Genomic DNA, 15922 nt, shown 5'->3' on the forward strand with positions numbered 1-15922 from the left:
GCTCCACATTATGATGGTCCTGATATTTCTGTGTGGCCTGCTTCAGAGATGGCTCTTATAATGGCTTTGATGGAGGTGTGGTGTTTGTCTTTCAGCAGATTATATCCATCCGAGGCAACAAAAGGGTGGTGGCTTGGTTTACATCCTCTACTAAACTGGAGACTTAATCCTGTGCATTAACAAAATAGAAAACAAAAAACTCAGTGACATCAACTCAATTCTGACTCATTAATCCTGTAGGACAGGGTAAAACTGCCCTGTGGGTTTCCGAGACTAACTCTTTATGGGAATAGAATGCCTTGTCTTTCTCCCACAGAGTGGTTAGTAGTTTCAAACTGCTTACCTTGAGGTTAATAGCCCAATGTGTGACCACTGGACCACCAGGGCTCCTGAAAAACAAAGAACTTCCTCCAAAACAGGATTATAGCCACAGACACAGAAGCCAGAATTTATAATACATCACATAAAGGATTATGGCTAGGAAACCAAAATCAAACTCATTGCCAACTAATTGATTCCAATTCATAGCGATCCTAATGAACAGGGTAGAACTGCTTCTGTGGATTTCCAGTACTGTAAATCTTCACAGTAGTAGAAAGCCTTCAGTCTTTTATATCTGGTGACAGAATTCTGGTTTCCAACAGCTGACCATGTGACTAGCAGCCCAACGCATAACACATATTAAATGTCTGACTTCATATACACTCCTTTACTCTATTGGTCTTCATAAAAGTTTATTGTTGTCTCGATGATTGGCCAAGTGAACCAAATTTATAATCAGATTAATGTTAAAAACCAGAATGCTGGTCTTGTACTTCACTCTGAGTTGTTACCACCTAGAGTACCTACTTCATTCTTTCTGACTGCTCATCTCATCTGTACCAAAATAATAAACGGGCTTGGGAAAACAGATAAATATCAGATAGTTGCTTGTTGTGTAGTTAGTTAGAAACAGAGGAAATAGGATGGCTTAAACTTTAATAGTATTAATCTACTTTAGGGTGTGTGGCTTTAGGCCACATTCTTAACTCCTCTTTGCCTTTCATTTCGTTTGTAACGTGAAGATAATGGTCATTGACTGCAAAAATAGGCTCAAATATACTTATTGTGAGACTAACACAAGATGAAATAACTTTCATTCTGCTATACATAAGATTTCCGTGAGTCAAAACCAGAGGAGCCTTGGTGGTGTAGAAGGTTATGCATTGGTTGCTAACCACAAGGTCAGCAGTTTGAGCCCACAGCTGTTCCAGGGGAGAAAGATGAGTCTTTCAGCTCCCTTACAGATTTACAATCTTGGAAACCCTCGGAATCAGCTGTACTCTCCCCTCTAGGGTTGTTATGAGTCAGGTTTGACCCCGTGGCAGTGAGGTTTTGGTTGTGTCAGAACCCACTGGAAGGCATCTAACAAAAACACAATGGTTCGAAGGGTTATGTAAATTATCATGCAAAGTTTAACAATTTGCCTGACTCATAGCTAATGTTCCTGTGAGCTGGTATTGTGATTGCTTGCATCAGCTTTATTGCTGCCTTTTTTAAGATTTCTTTTCTTTGCATGTTAGAGCTCTAAAATGCATTTATCTCACTTAGGTTATACTTAGATGCTTTCCTGATGGGATTTAAGGCAGTACACCTGCAACTCATCTTGTAGGGTGGCTGTTGGGGGTGAGTCTTTCTGCTTGGATGAGACTCTCCTCTCCTCTCTATTCCTTGACTTTGGAACATGCACTTTCTTTGTGGCCTTTGGCCCCTTCCCACTTGTTTCATAATATTTAGCACTTTAAATTTCATGTTTCATAACATTTAGCACTTTAAAAAATGCCGTACACTGCTGTTTGGAATGCAAAAGGAGCTAGCCATTTTGGAAAAACAATTCGGCAGTTTCTTTCAAAGGTAAACTCTCACCTAACATATGAGTCTGCAGTTCTACTCCTAGTAGGAATTTATCCAAGAGAAAAAATGGAAGTGTCTTCCCACACAGGGTATATTTGCAAATGTTCAAAGCAGCATTATTCATACATAATAGAAAAAAAATTGAAAATAATCTAAATGTTCATTAATTAGTGAATGGATTAACAAATTATAGCACACCTGTATTATAGAACACTATTTAGCAATAAACCGGAGTGAACTATTGATAAATGCAGTAAGTAACATGAATGACTTTCAAAATAACTAGCTGAGTGGAAAGCTAGATATACTCCCCTTTAACAAAAAAAGGGTAGAATTTACACTAATTTACCTTGTCTAGATTTTATAACTAGATTGAATGTAAAACTGATGATCTGCTCTATAAACCTGCACCTGATACTCAAATTAAAACTACACTAAGGCTTAGATCTTGGGGCGGAGGGGGGGGGGTAGTCAGCGATAAGAGTGGATATCTAGTTGAAAACGTCTCTGAACCAACTTAAGCCTTAGTTTAAAAACCTGCAAAAGAGAACAGATATGATAGTGTGAGATTCAAGTGAGTTAAAGTAGATACTATAGAGTATTTTCAGTGCTATATTTGGGCTGTTAGGAACATAATCTTACTCAAAGACATGAATTTTCACCCCAACCACAATTTTTTAAAGTTTTATTTTGTTTGTAAAAGGTATTTATTTACCTGTTTGAGAAATTCTAAGATCTTTGATGGTTAATCAACTTCTAATAGTCAATGCACCCAAAACACGTGGCCCTTAGCTTACAAAGTTCTTCACATTTTCCCTCTTGCTAATATTGTAAATAAATGAATATTGAAGGAGTTTCTGGTCCAAATATTGAATAATACAGGAAGCATCAAGCAATTATGCAAGGGATACATGGTTACCGTACCTTTTCATGAGTTAGTGTATGACCAGAAACTGATGGTTTTGAAGGAAAAAATATCAAAGCTGCACTGAAAACATGTCTAAAAACAAGGCTCCAGGAATTGATGGAATTTTTGAGATTTTTCAAAAATGAATTACACTGGAAGCACACAGTTGTCTGTATTTAAAAAAAAAAGAAAAGAAATTTAGAAGACAGATACCTGAACAGCTGACTGGAAGAATTCCTAATTTTTACCCATCCCAAAGGTGATCCAACAGAATGTGGAAATTATCAAGCAGTGTCATTAACATTACAGACCAAGTAAAATTTTGCTGAAGATAATTAAAAAATGCTTACAACAAGACATTGGCAGGGAACTGCCAGAAATTGAATCTATATTTGGAAGATGATGTGAAACTAGGGATAACATTGCTGATGTCAGAGGAATCTAGGCTGAAAGCAGAGATTCCAGAAAGATACCTGTGGCTTACTGTCTATGCAAAATCATTCTGTATGGATCATAACAAATTATGGATAGCATTGTGAAGAATAAAAATTCCAGCACTTCCACTTATTTGTGCTCATGTGAAACTTATACATAGGCCAAGAGGCAGTCTTTGGAGCAGAACAAGGAGATAGTACATATTTTAAAAGTAGGAAAGGCATTAAAGTTGTATTGTTTCATCGTCCTTATTTAATCTGTATGCTGAGAAAATACTTAGAGAAACTTGGCTATGTAAAGAAGAAATTGGCATCACGATTGGTAGAAAACTCATTAACAACCTGCAATATACAGGTGATTAAAGTGAAGAGGAGTTGTAGCCTTAGTATGGGTTTACACCTCAACATAACGAAAACAAAAACCTTCACAATGGGACCAATAAACAACCTTGATAACTAGAGAAAATATTGAAGTTTGGTATTTCATCTTATTTGTATCCACAATCAGTACCGATGGAAGTAGCAGCCAATAAATCAGCCAATATTGTGTTGGACAAATCTGCTCTTAAAAAAATCTCTTTTAAGTGTTAAAGAGCAAAACTGTCGCTTTGAGAACTAATGTACCTACCTGCCCCAATCTACGGTATTTTCAGTTGCCTTATGTGCTTATGTTTGTGCTAACATGAATAGAGAATTTATGCCTTTGAATTATGGTGTTGGTGAAGAATATTGAATATGTTATAGCACAAACTACAAAAAAATCTGTTTTGAAAGAAGCACAGTCACAATACTCCTTAGAAGTGAGCCTGATGAGACTTTCTCATGTACTTTCTATCATAACAAGACAGACAGACAGCAGCTGCAACAGTGAGCTGAAACAGCAAGAATTTTGCGAACTGCTCAGGACCAGGCAGTGTCTGCTTCTGTTGTACCAAGGGTCACGGTGAGTCAGAGTCGACTCGATGACACCTAACCACCTCCAAAATCCAAACCAGACTCGCTGCCATTGCTCTCAACTCACAGTAAAACTACCCTATAGCATTTCCAAGGCTGTATATCTTGACAGAGGAAATTGCTACATCTTTCTCCCATGAAGTAGCCAGGGAGTTTGTAGTACTGACTTTCTGGTCAGTATCCAAGAACTTAACCACTGTTTGTGCCACCAAATTTCAACACCACAATGCCTCAAAAAGGCTCTGAACACCTTTGCTTATCTTTCTGTTTAAATTGGAGATGGCTAGTTTATCAAACCAGAAGAGGAAATGTGAAGGGAGTTGGTAAACCTTTTTTGTTGGGCTGACACTCGTGTGCCTTAAGACCCTCTTTGCTGAGAGTGAATTCCTTGGGGAGAGGAAGTGGCAGAGCACATGATGCTGTTATGCCAAAATGGGAAGACAGCCAGGTTTGCTACAGTTCCAAATGGAATTTTCTGAAATTTAAAGAGTACATTGTATTTTTGCTCACGATAAGCAAATAATTGAGTAAACCTATTCTGGGCCTAGGACATAAAGCTCCTTACTGGGCAAAGTAAATAACTGAATTAACTTAAGAATCTGAGAGAGATTGTTTTAAAATGTTAGAGGAAATAAGATATCTACCTTTGAGTGTCTTTCAGAGTAATTGTAACACATTAAAATAATTATTTTTGAGATTTTCACATCAGGCATTTTTTTAACTTTTTGAGGACACAATCACTGCTTCCATTTCTCTCTGAACAGATTTAGAAAATCTATACACAGTTATAATATGAAACTCACATAGAATCGATTCAAAATCAGTGACACTATAGGATAGAGTAGAACTTCCCTTGTGGGTTTCTGAGACTGTAACTCTTTACAAGAGTAGAAAGCCTTGTCTTTCTCCTATGGAGTAGTGGTTTCAAACTGCTGACCTTGTGGTTAACAGCCCAATGCATAACCACTATACCACATTGTAAATGGTCGCTAATTAAAAACAAAACAGTAATAGAGACTAATTCTTTGTGACTTTTAAGTACTCAAGTTTCAAACTCTACTGGATGAATTCTCAATTTGGACATGAGACACGATAAAAGAACTAAGAACATCAGCGTGTGCTCTTATTTTTAATTCTGCATTATTTTACCGACGGGGCGTGTGCATTGTATGCATTTGCCAGGGCCAGCACGATGAAGTCATGACCAGAACCTCTCGCCTCCAATTTGAGGACAGGAACCCTGGCTTTAAATAGTTTATTGTTAAGGTGTTGTATTCATTTTACACCATGTTCACACAAAGATGCAAATCCAGTGTGTTTGGATAATAATTCCTCTGATACCGTTTATTACCTTGTTTATTCACTGATGATGTTTTTATTAGGTGTTGTTGAGTCGATTCTGACTCATGGTGACCCCAGTGTACCTCAGAATGAAATGCTGCCCAAACCTTTGTTATCCTCACAGTTCTTGCTCTGTCTGAGCTCATTGTTGGGGCCTCTGTGTCAATCCAGTTCATTCAGGATCTTCCTTTTATTTTGGCATACTTTACCAAATGTTATGCCCTTCCTCAGATACTGATCCCTCCTGAACAGAGTCCAGAGTACGTGAACAAAGTCTCACTATCCTCACTTCTAAGGACCATTCTAGTTGTATTTCTAGATACACTTATTATTTCTTCTGACAGACCATGATATTATTATATTCTATTTTCCTAAAAAATAGGATGGCAAACTTGGTGTACATGGCCAGATAATGAGCATTACAAATAAGTGAAGCTTGAAATGATCTTCACTTGCTTTATTGCATTTTGGAAGGCATTTTTGTGTGTGTGAACAAGTATAAAGTGCCTATAATTGGATACTTCCAATTCAACAACAAAGATGCAGGAAACTGAGGCATCCACTGCTCTTTGTATGTGCTTTCCTAATTGTTTTCTTCACATGTATGGGCAGTAGAAAGAACCAGGTATTCTCATGTAGCATTCATCTCACTTATAGTTAATTATTTTAAATTGTATGCTCCAAGAGGACAGAGACCAGCTTTTATTTCACAGCTGGTCCTTGGTTACAAGCATAATGCCTGCCCACTTGTTGTTGCCATTGTGTACTATCAACAGACTCATTGTCTAGGCCCTCGTTAGTGGAAGATTAGAAGGAAGAAAGGAGGGAGAGAGATCAGTGTAACGGTCTTAGACAATATTGAATCCACCTTACAGCTTTTCGAGAAGGTTTGACCACCTACCGTTTGGTTCGCAACAATGCTCCTAACCATTGTGCCACCAGGACTCCTATGCCCTTATTCTAATGGCACATAAATTTCTTCCTATTGGAAGATGATAATAGCATCTGGATCTAGCAATTAACAGTTTGCATAACACTTTCACAGACCCATCATTTTGTAGTGCTTACATGGTTTTCCAGGACATTGTCAAGCGTCACTTTTCCAGACTACCAATTTTACCCCAGTGTTATTCTGTTATTCAAATAAATTATGAGTATATTATAGAGTAGAGTGAAAACTGCAGTGTAGTTTATAAGAAAAGTCAACAGGCAAGGTTTTCTAATTTTCTACCAATTTTAAGGTTTTCCTGCTTCATTTTCTTCAGCTATTGGGTCACTTTGACAGAAAAGATAAGAATGGCGTTCCTTCGTTTTATCCTTCTTACAATCAACCAGTAGTCATCTGTGGCTTGGACACATGCAATATTCTGTCAACCAAGTGTTCAATCCAGTGTGGTTTCTACTCATGTAGATTTTCTTCTAAGTCACTTAGGTTTTAGGTCCTTTTAATCAAGGATTTCATCTTGCTTGCATCCACAATCAATGCTCATGGAAACAACAGTCAAGAAATCAAATGACAGCGCATTGGGGAAATCTGCTGCACAAAGACGACCTTAAAGTATGAATGAGCAGAGAATTTACTTTAAGGACTACGAAACATCTGATTCATGCCATGGTATTTTCATTCGCTTCAGATGTATATGAAAGCTGGACAATGAATAAAATTACAGAAAGATTGTTGCATTTGAATTATGGTGTTAGTGAAGACTATTGAAAGTACCATGAGCTACCAGAAGGACAAGCAAATCTAACTCGGAAGTAGTACAACCAGAACGCACCTTATATGCAAGGATGGCAAGACTTCATGACACATACTTTGGACATGTTTTCAGGAGAGACCAGTCACTGGAAAAGGACATCATACTTGATAGAGTAGAAGGTCAATGAGAAAGAAGAAGACCCTCAGTGAGATGGGTCGACACAGTGGCTGCAGCAATACGCGCAAACTTACCAATTGTGAGGAGGCACAAGAGCAGATACTCTTTCACTTTGTTGTTCATAGGGTTGCTGTCAGTCAGGACCAACTTGATGGCACCTAACAACAACAAAAGAGGTAAACATTATGTGTCCCTGGGTGGTGCAACTGTTAATGTGCTGTGCTGCTAACCAAAAGTTTGTGATTTGAGTCTACCCAGGGATCCCTCCAAAGAATGACCAGGTGATCTACCTCCAAATCATCAGCCACAGAAAACCCTATGGAGCACAATTCTCCTCGGATGCACAGGGAGTTGCCAGGAGTTGGAATTGACTCTGGGCTACCAGTTCGTTGGTTGGTTGATTGGTTGGTTTAGGGGGAGAAAGGGGAAACTGATGATAATGGTCGGCGTATAATCTTCCTTCCTCCCAGGGGGATTAACAACAGAAATGTGGGTGAAGGGAGACAGCGGATGGTGTAAAATATGAGAATAAAAATAATTTGTAAACTATCAAGGGATCACAAAGGTGTGGGGGAGGGAGAGAAAAAAGAGGAGCTGACACCAAGGGCTCAAGTAGAAAGAAAATGTTTTGGAAAAGATGATGGCAACATATGTACAAATGTGCTTGATAAAATTGATTATGGATTGTTATAAGAGTTGTAAGAGCCCCCAATAAAATAATTTATTAAAAAATAAAACACACACACACAAAATCCCAATTAGCTAATAACTAATTTTGGATCATTAGTACACTTCCAGCAGCAGTTGAGTTTACTTTCAGAATTTTGTCTTCTCTCAGGAATTTTAGCTACCCTTCCACTCAGACCTTTGCCACTTGCAGACTGGATGTGTGAAACAAAGAAGGGTTTGGCGTGCAGATGTTTTCTAGGTTAAGTAAATGCAACCCTGTCCTCTTTGTTGTCACCACACACGTGTATCTTTATTATCTGCTAAAGTTATTTTGTTTATTTTCTTCCCATGTGAGGTAGGGGATGATGATGTGAGGTACATAAACTGAATTTAAAAATCCCGCCCCCCCCCAATCAACACTTTTTTGGGGGGGTCTGTTTCTTTTGAATTAGCTGATTTTCAGTCCAGGCTATTTGTGATCAAAATGCAAATCAATATAGAAAATAACCATGCCAGGGCCACACCTCAGAGTTTTATCTAATTGGTTTGAAGTTGTGTATGGGAAGGGTAGATGGACCAGAATTCATGGCTATCCTGAGAGATCCAGGGCCTCCCTGGGGCCCTTGCTGGTGTCTATCTGAGTATTAAGGACTCTGAATAGTATAGAAACTGTGCCATGAATTTCCATGTTCATTGTCTCCCCTCAAGGCTTGGCCTGCTTCTATATTTCCTGTGATTTTCCCAGGTCCTCATTTTGAGGAGCTTAATAGGGATGAGGGGAACAAGTAGCTTCTCCATGCTGCTGGGGAGCCCTTTGGAATATTAAAGGTACATGTATATCCCACTGTAAAATACATGTACCTTTCAATATTTATTCTGATAGAAAAATGAGTCTTTAATGTTGTTTTTCATTTTGAATTGTTCATATTTATGATTTAAGGACTATACAAATGTTAGCATTTGGGATATTATGTATTAATTTCATAACCTATTGTTTTCCAAGTGAATCTATCTAAAATATTTATAATCCCTAGTGAAGTTTAACATACAAAAAAATATGTTCATAAATATGTATCTCAATATATTATTATAAATTGAGCTCTCCAATGTATCCAGTACCCAAAACAAGAGCAAAATAAATACCAACAGCCTAAAAGCTACCCCCAGCCTCCCTTCCAGTTAATACCACCAGATAAGAATAAACGCTTCTCATTTTTTTCATGATAAGTAGATTATTTAGCTTATATGAAATAGATAATTTTATGTGTAATAGTGATAACTAAAAAAAATTAAAGTGCTTAGAGAAATAAGAGTTCAAAAGATGTTCCATCCGGTTTGTCTTTCCCTCCTTTTTTTTCAAAATATATTTTTATTTATTTAATTTATTTTCTAAAGTCATTTTATTAGGGGCTCATACAAACTCTTATCACAATCCATACATACATCAATTGTGTAAAGCACATTTGTACATTCATTGCCCTCATCATTCTCAAAACATTTGCTCTCCACTTAAGCTCCTGGCATCGGCTCCTCATTTTTTCCCCTCCCTCCCCGCCCCACCTTCCTCATGAACCCTTGATATTATTTTGTCATATTATTATTTTGTCATATCTTGCCCTGTCCGACATCTCCCTTTACCCACTTTTCTGGTGTCCCTCCCCCAGGGAGGAGGTTATATGTAGATCCTTATAATCGGTTACCCCTCCGTTTTTTTTCTATGTGGCATTACTTTGGGCTGGCTCTTGTCGATTTATGCATTCAATATTCTTTGTTTAAAAGTTGTATTTTTTCCTGAGGAAAGCACTACTTTTTTTTTTTCTTTTTTCGGAAAGCACTACTTTTGTGCTCCCAAAATTCTCTCCTTGGTATTCATTTCATTTTGTTATTTCATTACTTCTCCCAATGGGAAGAGTTTGCCTTCAAATCAGAATCTTTACAAACAGTACTCATATGAGCGACTTTTTCAAATTTGAAAGCACCAACAGGGTTGGCCTACAGGCCACCACATCACTTATTATTGTATTAGTCTGCCCCTTGATTATACACTCAGCTCAGGAACCGTAGTTATTGAATACCAGTTTGGTACAGAACATCTACCAGGTGCATTAGAAGGCATTTAAAGGAGTACAAGATAGCATCTTCTGCGCTAAGAATGTAACAGTGTCATGAGCTGGTAAAGCTATATGTTCAGGAGCTAGACTGCTTGAATTCATATTCCAAGTCCACCACTTCATACTACTTGAATTTGGGCAAAATACTTTACTTTTTGGGACCCTATTTTCCTCATATTGTAAGAAGAGACCAATAAGAATACTTATGTGAAAATAAAAATAATTTATCATTTATCAAGGGGTAACTGGGGTGGAAGTGGGGAGGGAGGGAAAAAAAGAGGAGCTGATACCAAGGGCTCAAATAGAAAGTAAATGTTTAGAAAATAATGATGGCAACATATGTACAAATATGCTTAATACAGCTGATGTATGGATTGTTATAAGAGCTGTAAGGTCCCCCAATAAAGTGATTTAAAAAAATACTTTTGTCATGAACTTGGATATATTAAGTGGGCCATGGCTTTTTTTCGAGGACAACAGATGTAGCTACTTTTTCTGTATCGCTGTGTTAGGCTGAGTTTTCAAGAGAAGCAAAACTAGTGATACTAAAGAAATTTGTATCGAGAAAGCCCAGCCCAGGCCAACCCAGGTCCATGAAGCAGATGCTAGCCGGAGGTCCTCAGAAGGGCGAGCGGGAAGCTGGGCGATCCCAGGCTGGTTGGTGCAGACTTGCATGCATTCAAGGTTGGCAGGAATATGGCAGGGTGCTGACAGCCCCAAGAGTCAGCAGGCCACTTGGGTCCCAAACATGAGACATAGGACATGAGACAGCAAGACTGCTATGTCTCTTCAGTGCCTCTCATAAAAAGACCACACCTCCAAGGAGGCATCACCAGGCTGCAACATGATTGATAGGCTGGACTTCACCCATATCTTCTTACAGGTGCCAAGTTGGCCCCCAAACCTGTCACCTCCACCTGCAGAATGCCAGCAAGCCAGATAGACAGCCATCTCTCATTCCCTCCTCATTCTGTCCCCTTCCACCTAAACCGATATGTTTTCTGCTGTGGTAATTTGCTAGATCCATCCGTCACAGCCTTAATCTTTTTAGAAAAAGACTGTGTAGCCATGTCCCTAGTGAAAATTCTCAGACACGTGTCCATATTTAATACAACAGCGGTTTCTAAATCTTTAAGTTGTTTCCTTTTCTCACCGTTCGTTTTCAAGTCCATCTCTTTCCTCTGCATCTTAATATAAGCAGTAAGTATAAATCCTGTAGCCTGTTTAAGTTCTTGCTTAGAAATCTCTTCAGCCAAGATCCAGGTTCATCATTTACAAGTTCTGTCTTCCAAAAACACTGGAACATAATTCAGACAAGTTCTTTTTCTCTGCTTACAAAGCATTGTTCTTCCTCCATTGTCCAATAGCCTATTTATCATTTTCTTTTTGAGCCTTACTAGCAGAAGAGAGCATCTAAGCCCACATTTCCAGCAGCAATTTATTGCTGGCACCACATGTAGTCTCTCAGATAAGAGGTTTTCTCTGTAATAGCTCTCCTCACTTCCTTCTGCGCTGTCACCAGAAATGCCTTTGATGCCTGTAATTCTACCAACAATCTCATTAAGACAATCTGGGCTTTTACTATTGGTCACCTTCAAACTCATCCAGCTTATCTCTACTCATTACCCAATTCTACAAGTTAGGTTCTACTCTTCTAGTACCAAATTCTGTCATAGATGTAGTGGTCTAGTGTTGCTATTGCAGAAACACCACAAATTGGTGACTTTAACAAATGTATTTTCTCAGAGTTTAGGAAGCTACAATTGGAGTCCGGGGTGCCCACTTTTTCTTTCTCTCAGCTCTTAGGAAGATCCTTGTCTTTTCTGGACAGTTTTCATATGGGTTGATACCTTTCTTCCCCTATTTCTACATCCTTTGCTTGCTTATTTAAACTTGTTTATATCTCAGAGGAGATTAACTCAAAACATTGCCTATATTAATCCTACTTCACTAGCATAACAAAGACTATTCATTACCAGATGAGATTATGTTCATGGGTAGAAGTTAGGATTTAAGCACATACTTTGCAGGCGGGGCATAGTTCAGTTTCTAGCAACCCATATCACAATGGATGATGCAAACTTTTTGGGTTAAGCTGGGAATCTAATTACCATTTAGTATGGTTTCATTGAGATGATAGGAGAAGGAGTTAGGGTAAAGTATTGGCTGGAACTGAACACTCCTTTTAACATTTGACTAGTACAAAAATGAGTAGGTAAATGTGTGGAGGCAAGGGTAAGTATGATGTTTAAAGAATATAAGAAAGTTGTAGAAGACCAAGTTGACCAAGCTATTAAATGGCTGAAAAATATGAATGGTTTTCCTTAGGGAGAAATACATTTCTTTTTTAAATGACTCCAGAAATGTAACCTAGAATTAACCTTTATTTTCAATGTGAACGAATTTTAGGACATTTCATGCTTTAAAAAAATTATTTAGAATTCTCATTAATTTTTGTAAAGCTTGAGGTTTCAAATTTGAGGAACCTCCCACTCTGGAAATCATTTTAGAAGATGGCAGAATTTCCAGCAATATATGACATCATGGTGTAGCATTATTAAACATTGTATCAATACATTCTGTGAGACTTGTGTTTGGGAGGTAAAAAAATCTTCAAAGCACTATATTTTTCAGCATGACATGGAAGGACCAAGTATTTCAGCACTTTCTACTTTTGAAGTTCACTTTCTAGATGAAAAGGATAATTTTTTTCATATTTGTTATATGATATGGAAAGTAAATGAGGATAATAAGAGAAACTTTACTGAAAACTTTACTTAAACGCGTTCTGTGCAGCAGGAGCTAGCTACATGTAAACATTTGTACATTTTTCAGGGGTGACGCTTGTGAAGTGTGTGTGATAAGAAATCCAAAATGATCGCTACACAATGTATGTTTTAGTTATAAATAACTAAAATTTTATAAATTACTGAATATTAATATAATGTATAAATGTAGAAATATAATTCAGGAAATAATTTTTAAAAGAACTCTATACGTACTTGTATCTGCTATATATTTAAGTGGGCTCCACTGTCTCAGTGGCTACCACATCTGTAAGATGTTATTTAACTTGTACTTTATAATGGTTTTTAAGATGAATGTCTGCAGTCAAATAGACCAATATCTTCAGATTAATATATTCTGAGAATACTTAGAAAAGGTTTGTGTGAATATTTTTCCCTAAATTCACCATTTTGATACATATACCCATGGTTTTCTTCTATGTTTGCATGCAGCCAGGAGCTATGGGCGAAGACGAGGTAAATTTTTTTTTAATGAGATCTTTTGCTTGCCAAATTGTAAGTATGAGTGCGTGAGTGTTTACATGCTTCTGTGTATAGAACTTTATTACTGTATGATGGCGACATTCCAGCTTAGTTATTTTAGAGAAATAATTCTCTTACAGGTTTTTTTTTTTTAGTTGATACAGGACACTTGTTTGCTGAAATTTTATTACTGTTTACATGTTTTCTTTTTGTGAAACAAGTCCTCTATGTTGATAACCAGAAAATCCAAGTGCTTACAGGTGTATCTAGTACTCACTTGTCAAACGCACAGATGATCATTTTTGAAGGGGAAAATACAGCAAAGGGATATGTGCAATTATAGAAGTTCTTATTTTACATGTAGCATGGAAGACCCACTTTATTTATTATTTTGTGCAGATTTAAAAAGACATTCAAAGGAAGACAAAGGTTCTAACTGGTTGATAAGCTGTTCTGGTGGTTGAGGCCCTTCATTTTCTTATCAGTTTCGTTATGTCTTTGTTACTAGTTGGTAGTCGATTCTTTTACTTCTAATAAAGACATGGTGAAGACTATTACTTGAAAAAATTTTGTTATATGGCTATTATGAGTGAATTTGAGGAAATAAAGTTTAAGCATGTGTATTTTTCTGCCCTGTATCTACTGTGTTCTTTTCATATTACTTAAAAGTTAAACAGGAAAGTTTTGGAGAGGGTTTGATCTTACTTTGGCTGGGAATATTTTTGTTTTGTTATATCCAGAAGTAAATTTTCCTTGAAGCCGAAAGAGTGTATGTTTTGGGACCCTCATTTACAGGAGTCCTTTTATCTAGTTTTTCTGTTCTTTCTTCTAAAAGAGGAATCCCCCAATTTTTAGGCTTTAGGCTCGAAGCTTGATTCTATCCTGGTCACATGCAAGCATGTTAATGAAATGTTCTTTAGGTAATGCTTGCAACCTTTCTAAAGTATTTTCATACATGTAATTTATTCTAATATTATTATGAAATAGGTAGAGTAAACCTATTATGCTGTAGAAAGGTGGAGGCAGAGGGTCAAACAACTAGGTTAGAAAGACCGAGATGTAGGGTCAAACAACTAGATTATTGCTTGCTTGATATCCTCACCTATAAAATGAGATAATCAAAACAATCTTTTCCAACCTCAGGATCCCTGGTGGCATAATAGTTATGAGTTGGGCTGCTAACTGCAAGGTCAGCAGTTTGAAACCACGAGCTGCATTGTGGGAAAAAGATGAGGCTTTCTCCTACCATGAAGAGTTATTTAGGGTCTCAGAAACACATAAGGGCACTTCTAACTACCCAGTCCGATAGGGTCCCTATGAGTTGGATGACGGTAAATATGGGGATTTTTTTAGCATGTCCAACTTCAGATTTGTTCGTAGTAACTTTCTAGTTTAAAAGGGTGAAGTGGAGTGGAACCCTATCTATGTAAACTAAAAACATTAGATGTAAGTTGTATTTTCAGAAGCTGATGTAATTTACTTGTTTGACCTGATGTTAAATTAATATTCAAGACCAGATTCTCCATCATTTGGTTGCTTATTTGATGTTTGCCATTCATCAGGCTGTCTCTGTTTTTGCAATTGAGTCCTGAAGAGAAGCTAATGATACTAAGTACATAATGTTTTATTATTCATTCCACAATAAATATTTGGTGAATGAATCATTATCAGCAGAACATAATGTGTTTGAGTTGCCGGTCAGCTTTGCAAACACCAAGATGAGGAAAAACATTTATGTAGCTAATTATTTTTAAAATATGGAAATAAATATAACTTAAAATATTTTACTTTTTTAAGTTGAAAACAATTGAAATATAGAAAATACTATTGCTAGAAATCACTTCGAATTACTTTTTTCTCTCTGTTACTAGGAAACATGACTGTCAGGAAGGAATAGGAAATTGACTTTTTACAGTAGGAATCAACACAACCTGAAGGGTGGACATCAGGAGCTGGCTCTTCCCTTTTGCCACACGCATCAATCACTACATCTTGTCAATATCCCACCTCTAGTTTCACAAGCTGCTTTGCTGCCTTCTCTTTTTTGCTACTACTTTTTGGAATACTACTTTGTCTGTGTTACCTTTCTCTTTTTCCATATTACCTTCTCTATACTTACTTGTAAGATTTGATTTTATTATTTTCCAAAGCCTGAATTTAGCAGTGCCAAGTGCTAAGCTAATTGCTGCCTAGGATATTTGAGCCCTGCACTTTGATGTTGCAGATAAGGAGGAGATGACTCAATGTATGTGAGTGTGTGTGTGTACGAGAGACAGCTAAATGACTGAATATTACATTTCTGTAATGAGAGATAGACAGAACATTGTTGTTCCATACTTTTATTTCGTCTTCTGTTTCCAAAACTGGAAAAATAAAACAAGTCATCTTCCTTAAATACAGGGATATATAACCATGTTGGAATAGAGTATCCCCATTCTCATTCCCTGAGCTATATCAGCTGGGCCAA

General features: G+C 37.3%; 1 protein-coding gene across 6 annotated transcripts in view; it reads left to right on the forward strand.

Annotated features, from left to right (window-relative positions):
- Nucleotides 1-15922, forward strand: part of CPEB3 (cytoplasmic polyadenylation element binding protein 3) — a 228921-nt gene that overhangs the window by 110214 nt on the left and 102785 nt on the right. For 3 of the 6 annotated variants that reach the window (XM_045291574.1, XM_013004262.2, XM_045291573.1), the window contains exon 5: nt 13426-13449. The exons of the other annotated variants lie outside the window; for them this stretch is intronic. In XM_045291574.1, coding sequence (XP_045147509.1) covers nt 13426-13449 — 24 coding nt within the window. The remainder of the gene's footprint in view (nt 1-13425; nt 13450-15922) is intronic. 6 annotated transcript variants of the gene reach the window in all.

Source organism: Echinops telfairi, unplaced genomic scaffold, assembly GCF_000313985.2.
Source record: "Echinops telfairi isolate 266 unplaced genomic scaffold, ASM31398v2 ScPeMD7_70;HRSCAF=299, whole genome shotgun sequence".
NCBI lineage: Eukaryota > Metazoa > Chordata > Mammalia > Afrosoricida > Tenrecidae > Echinops > Echinops telfairi.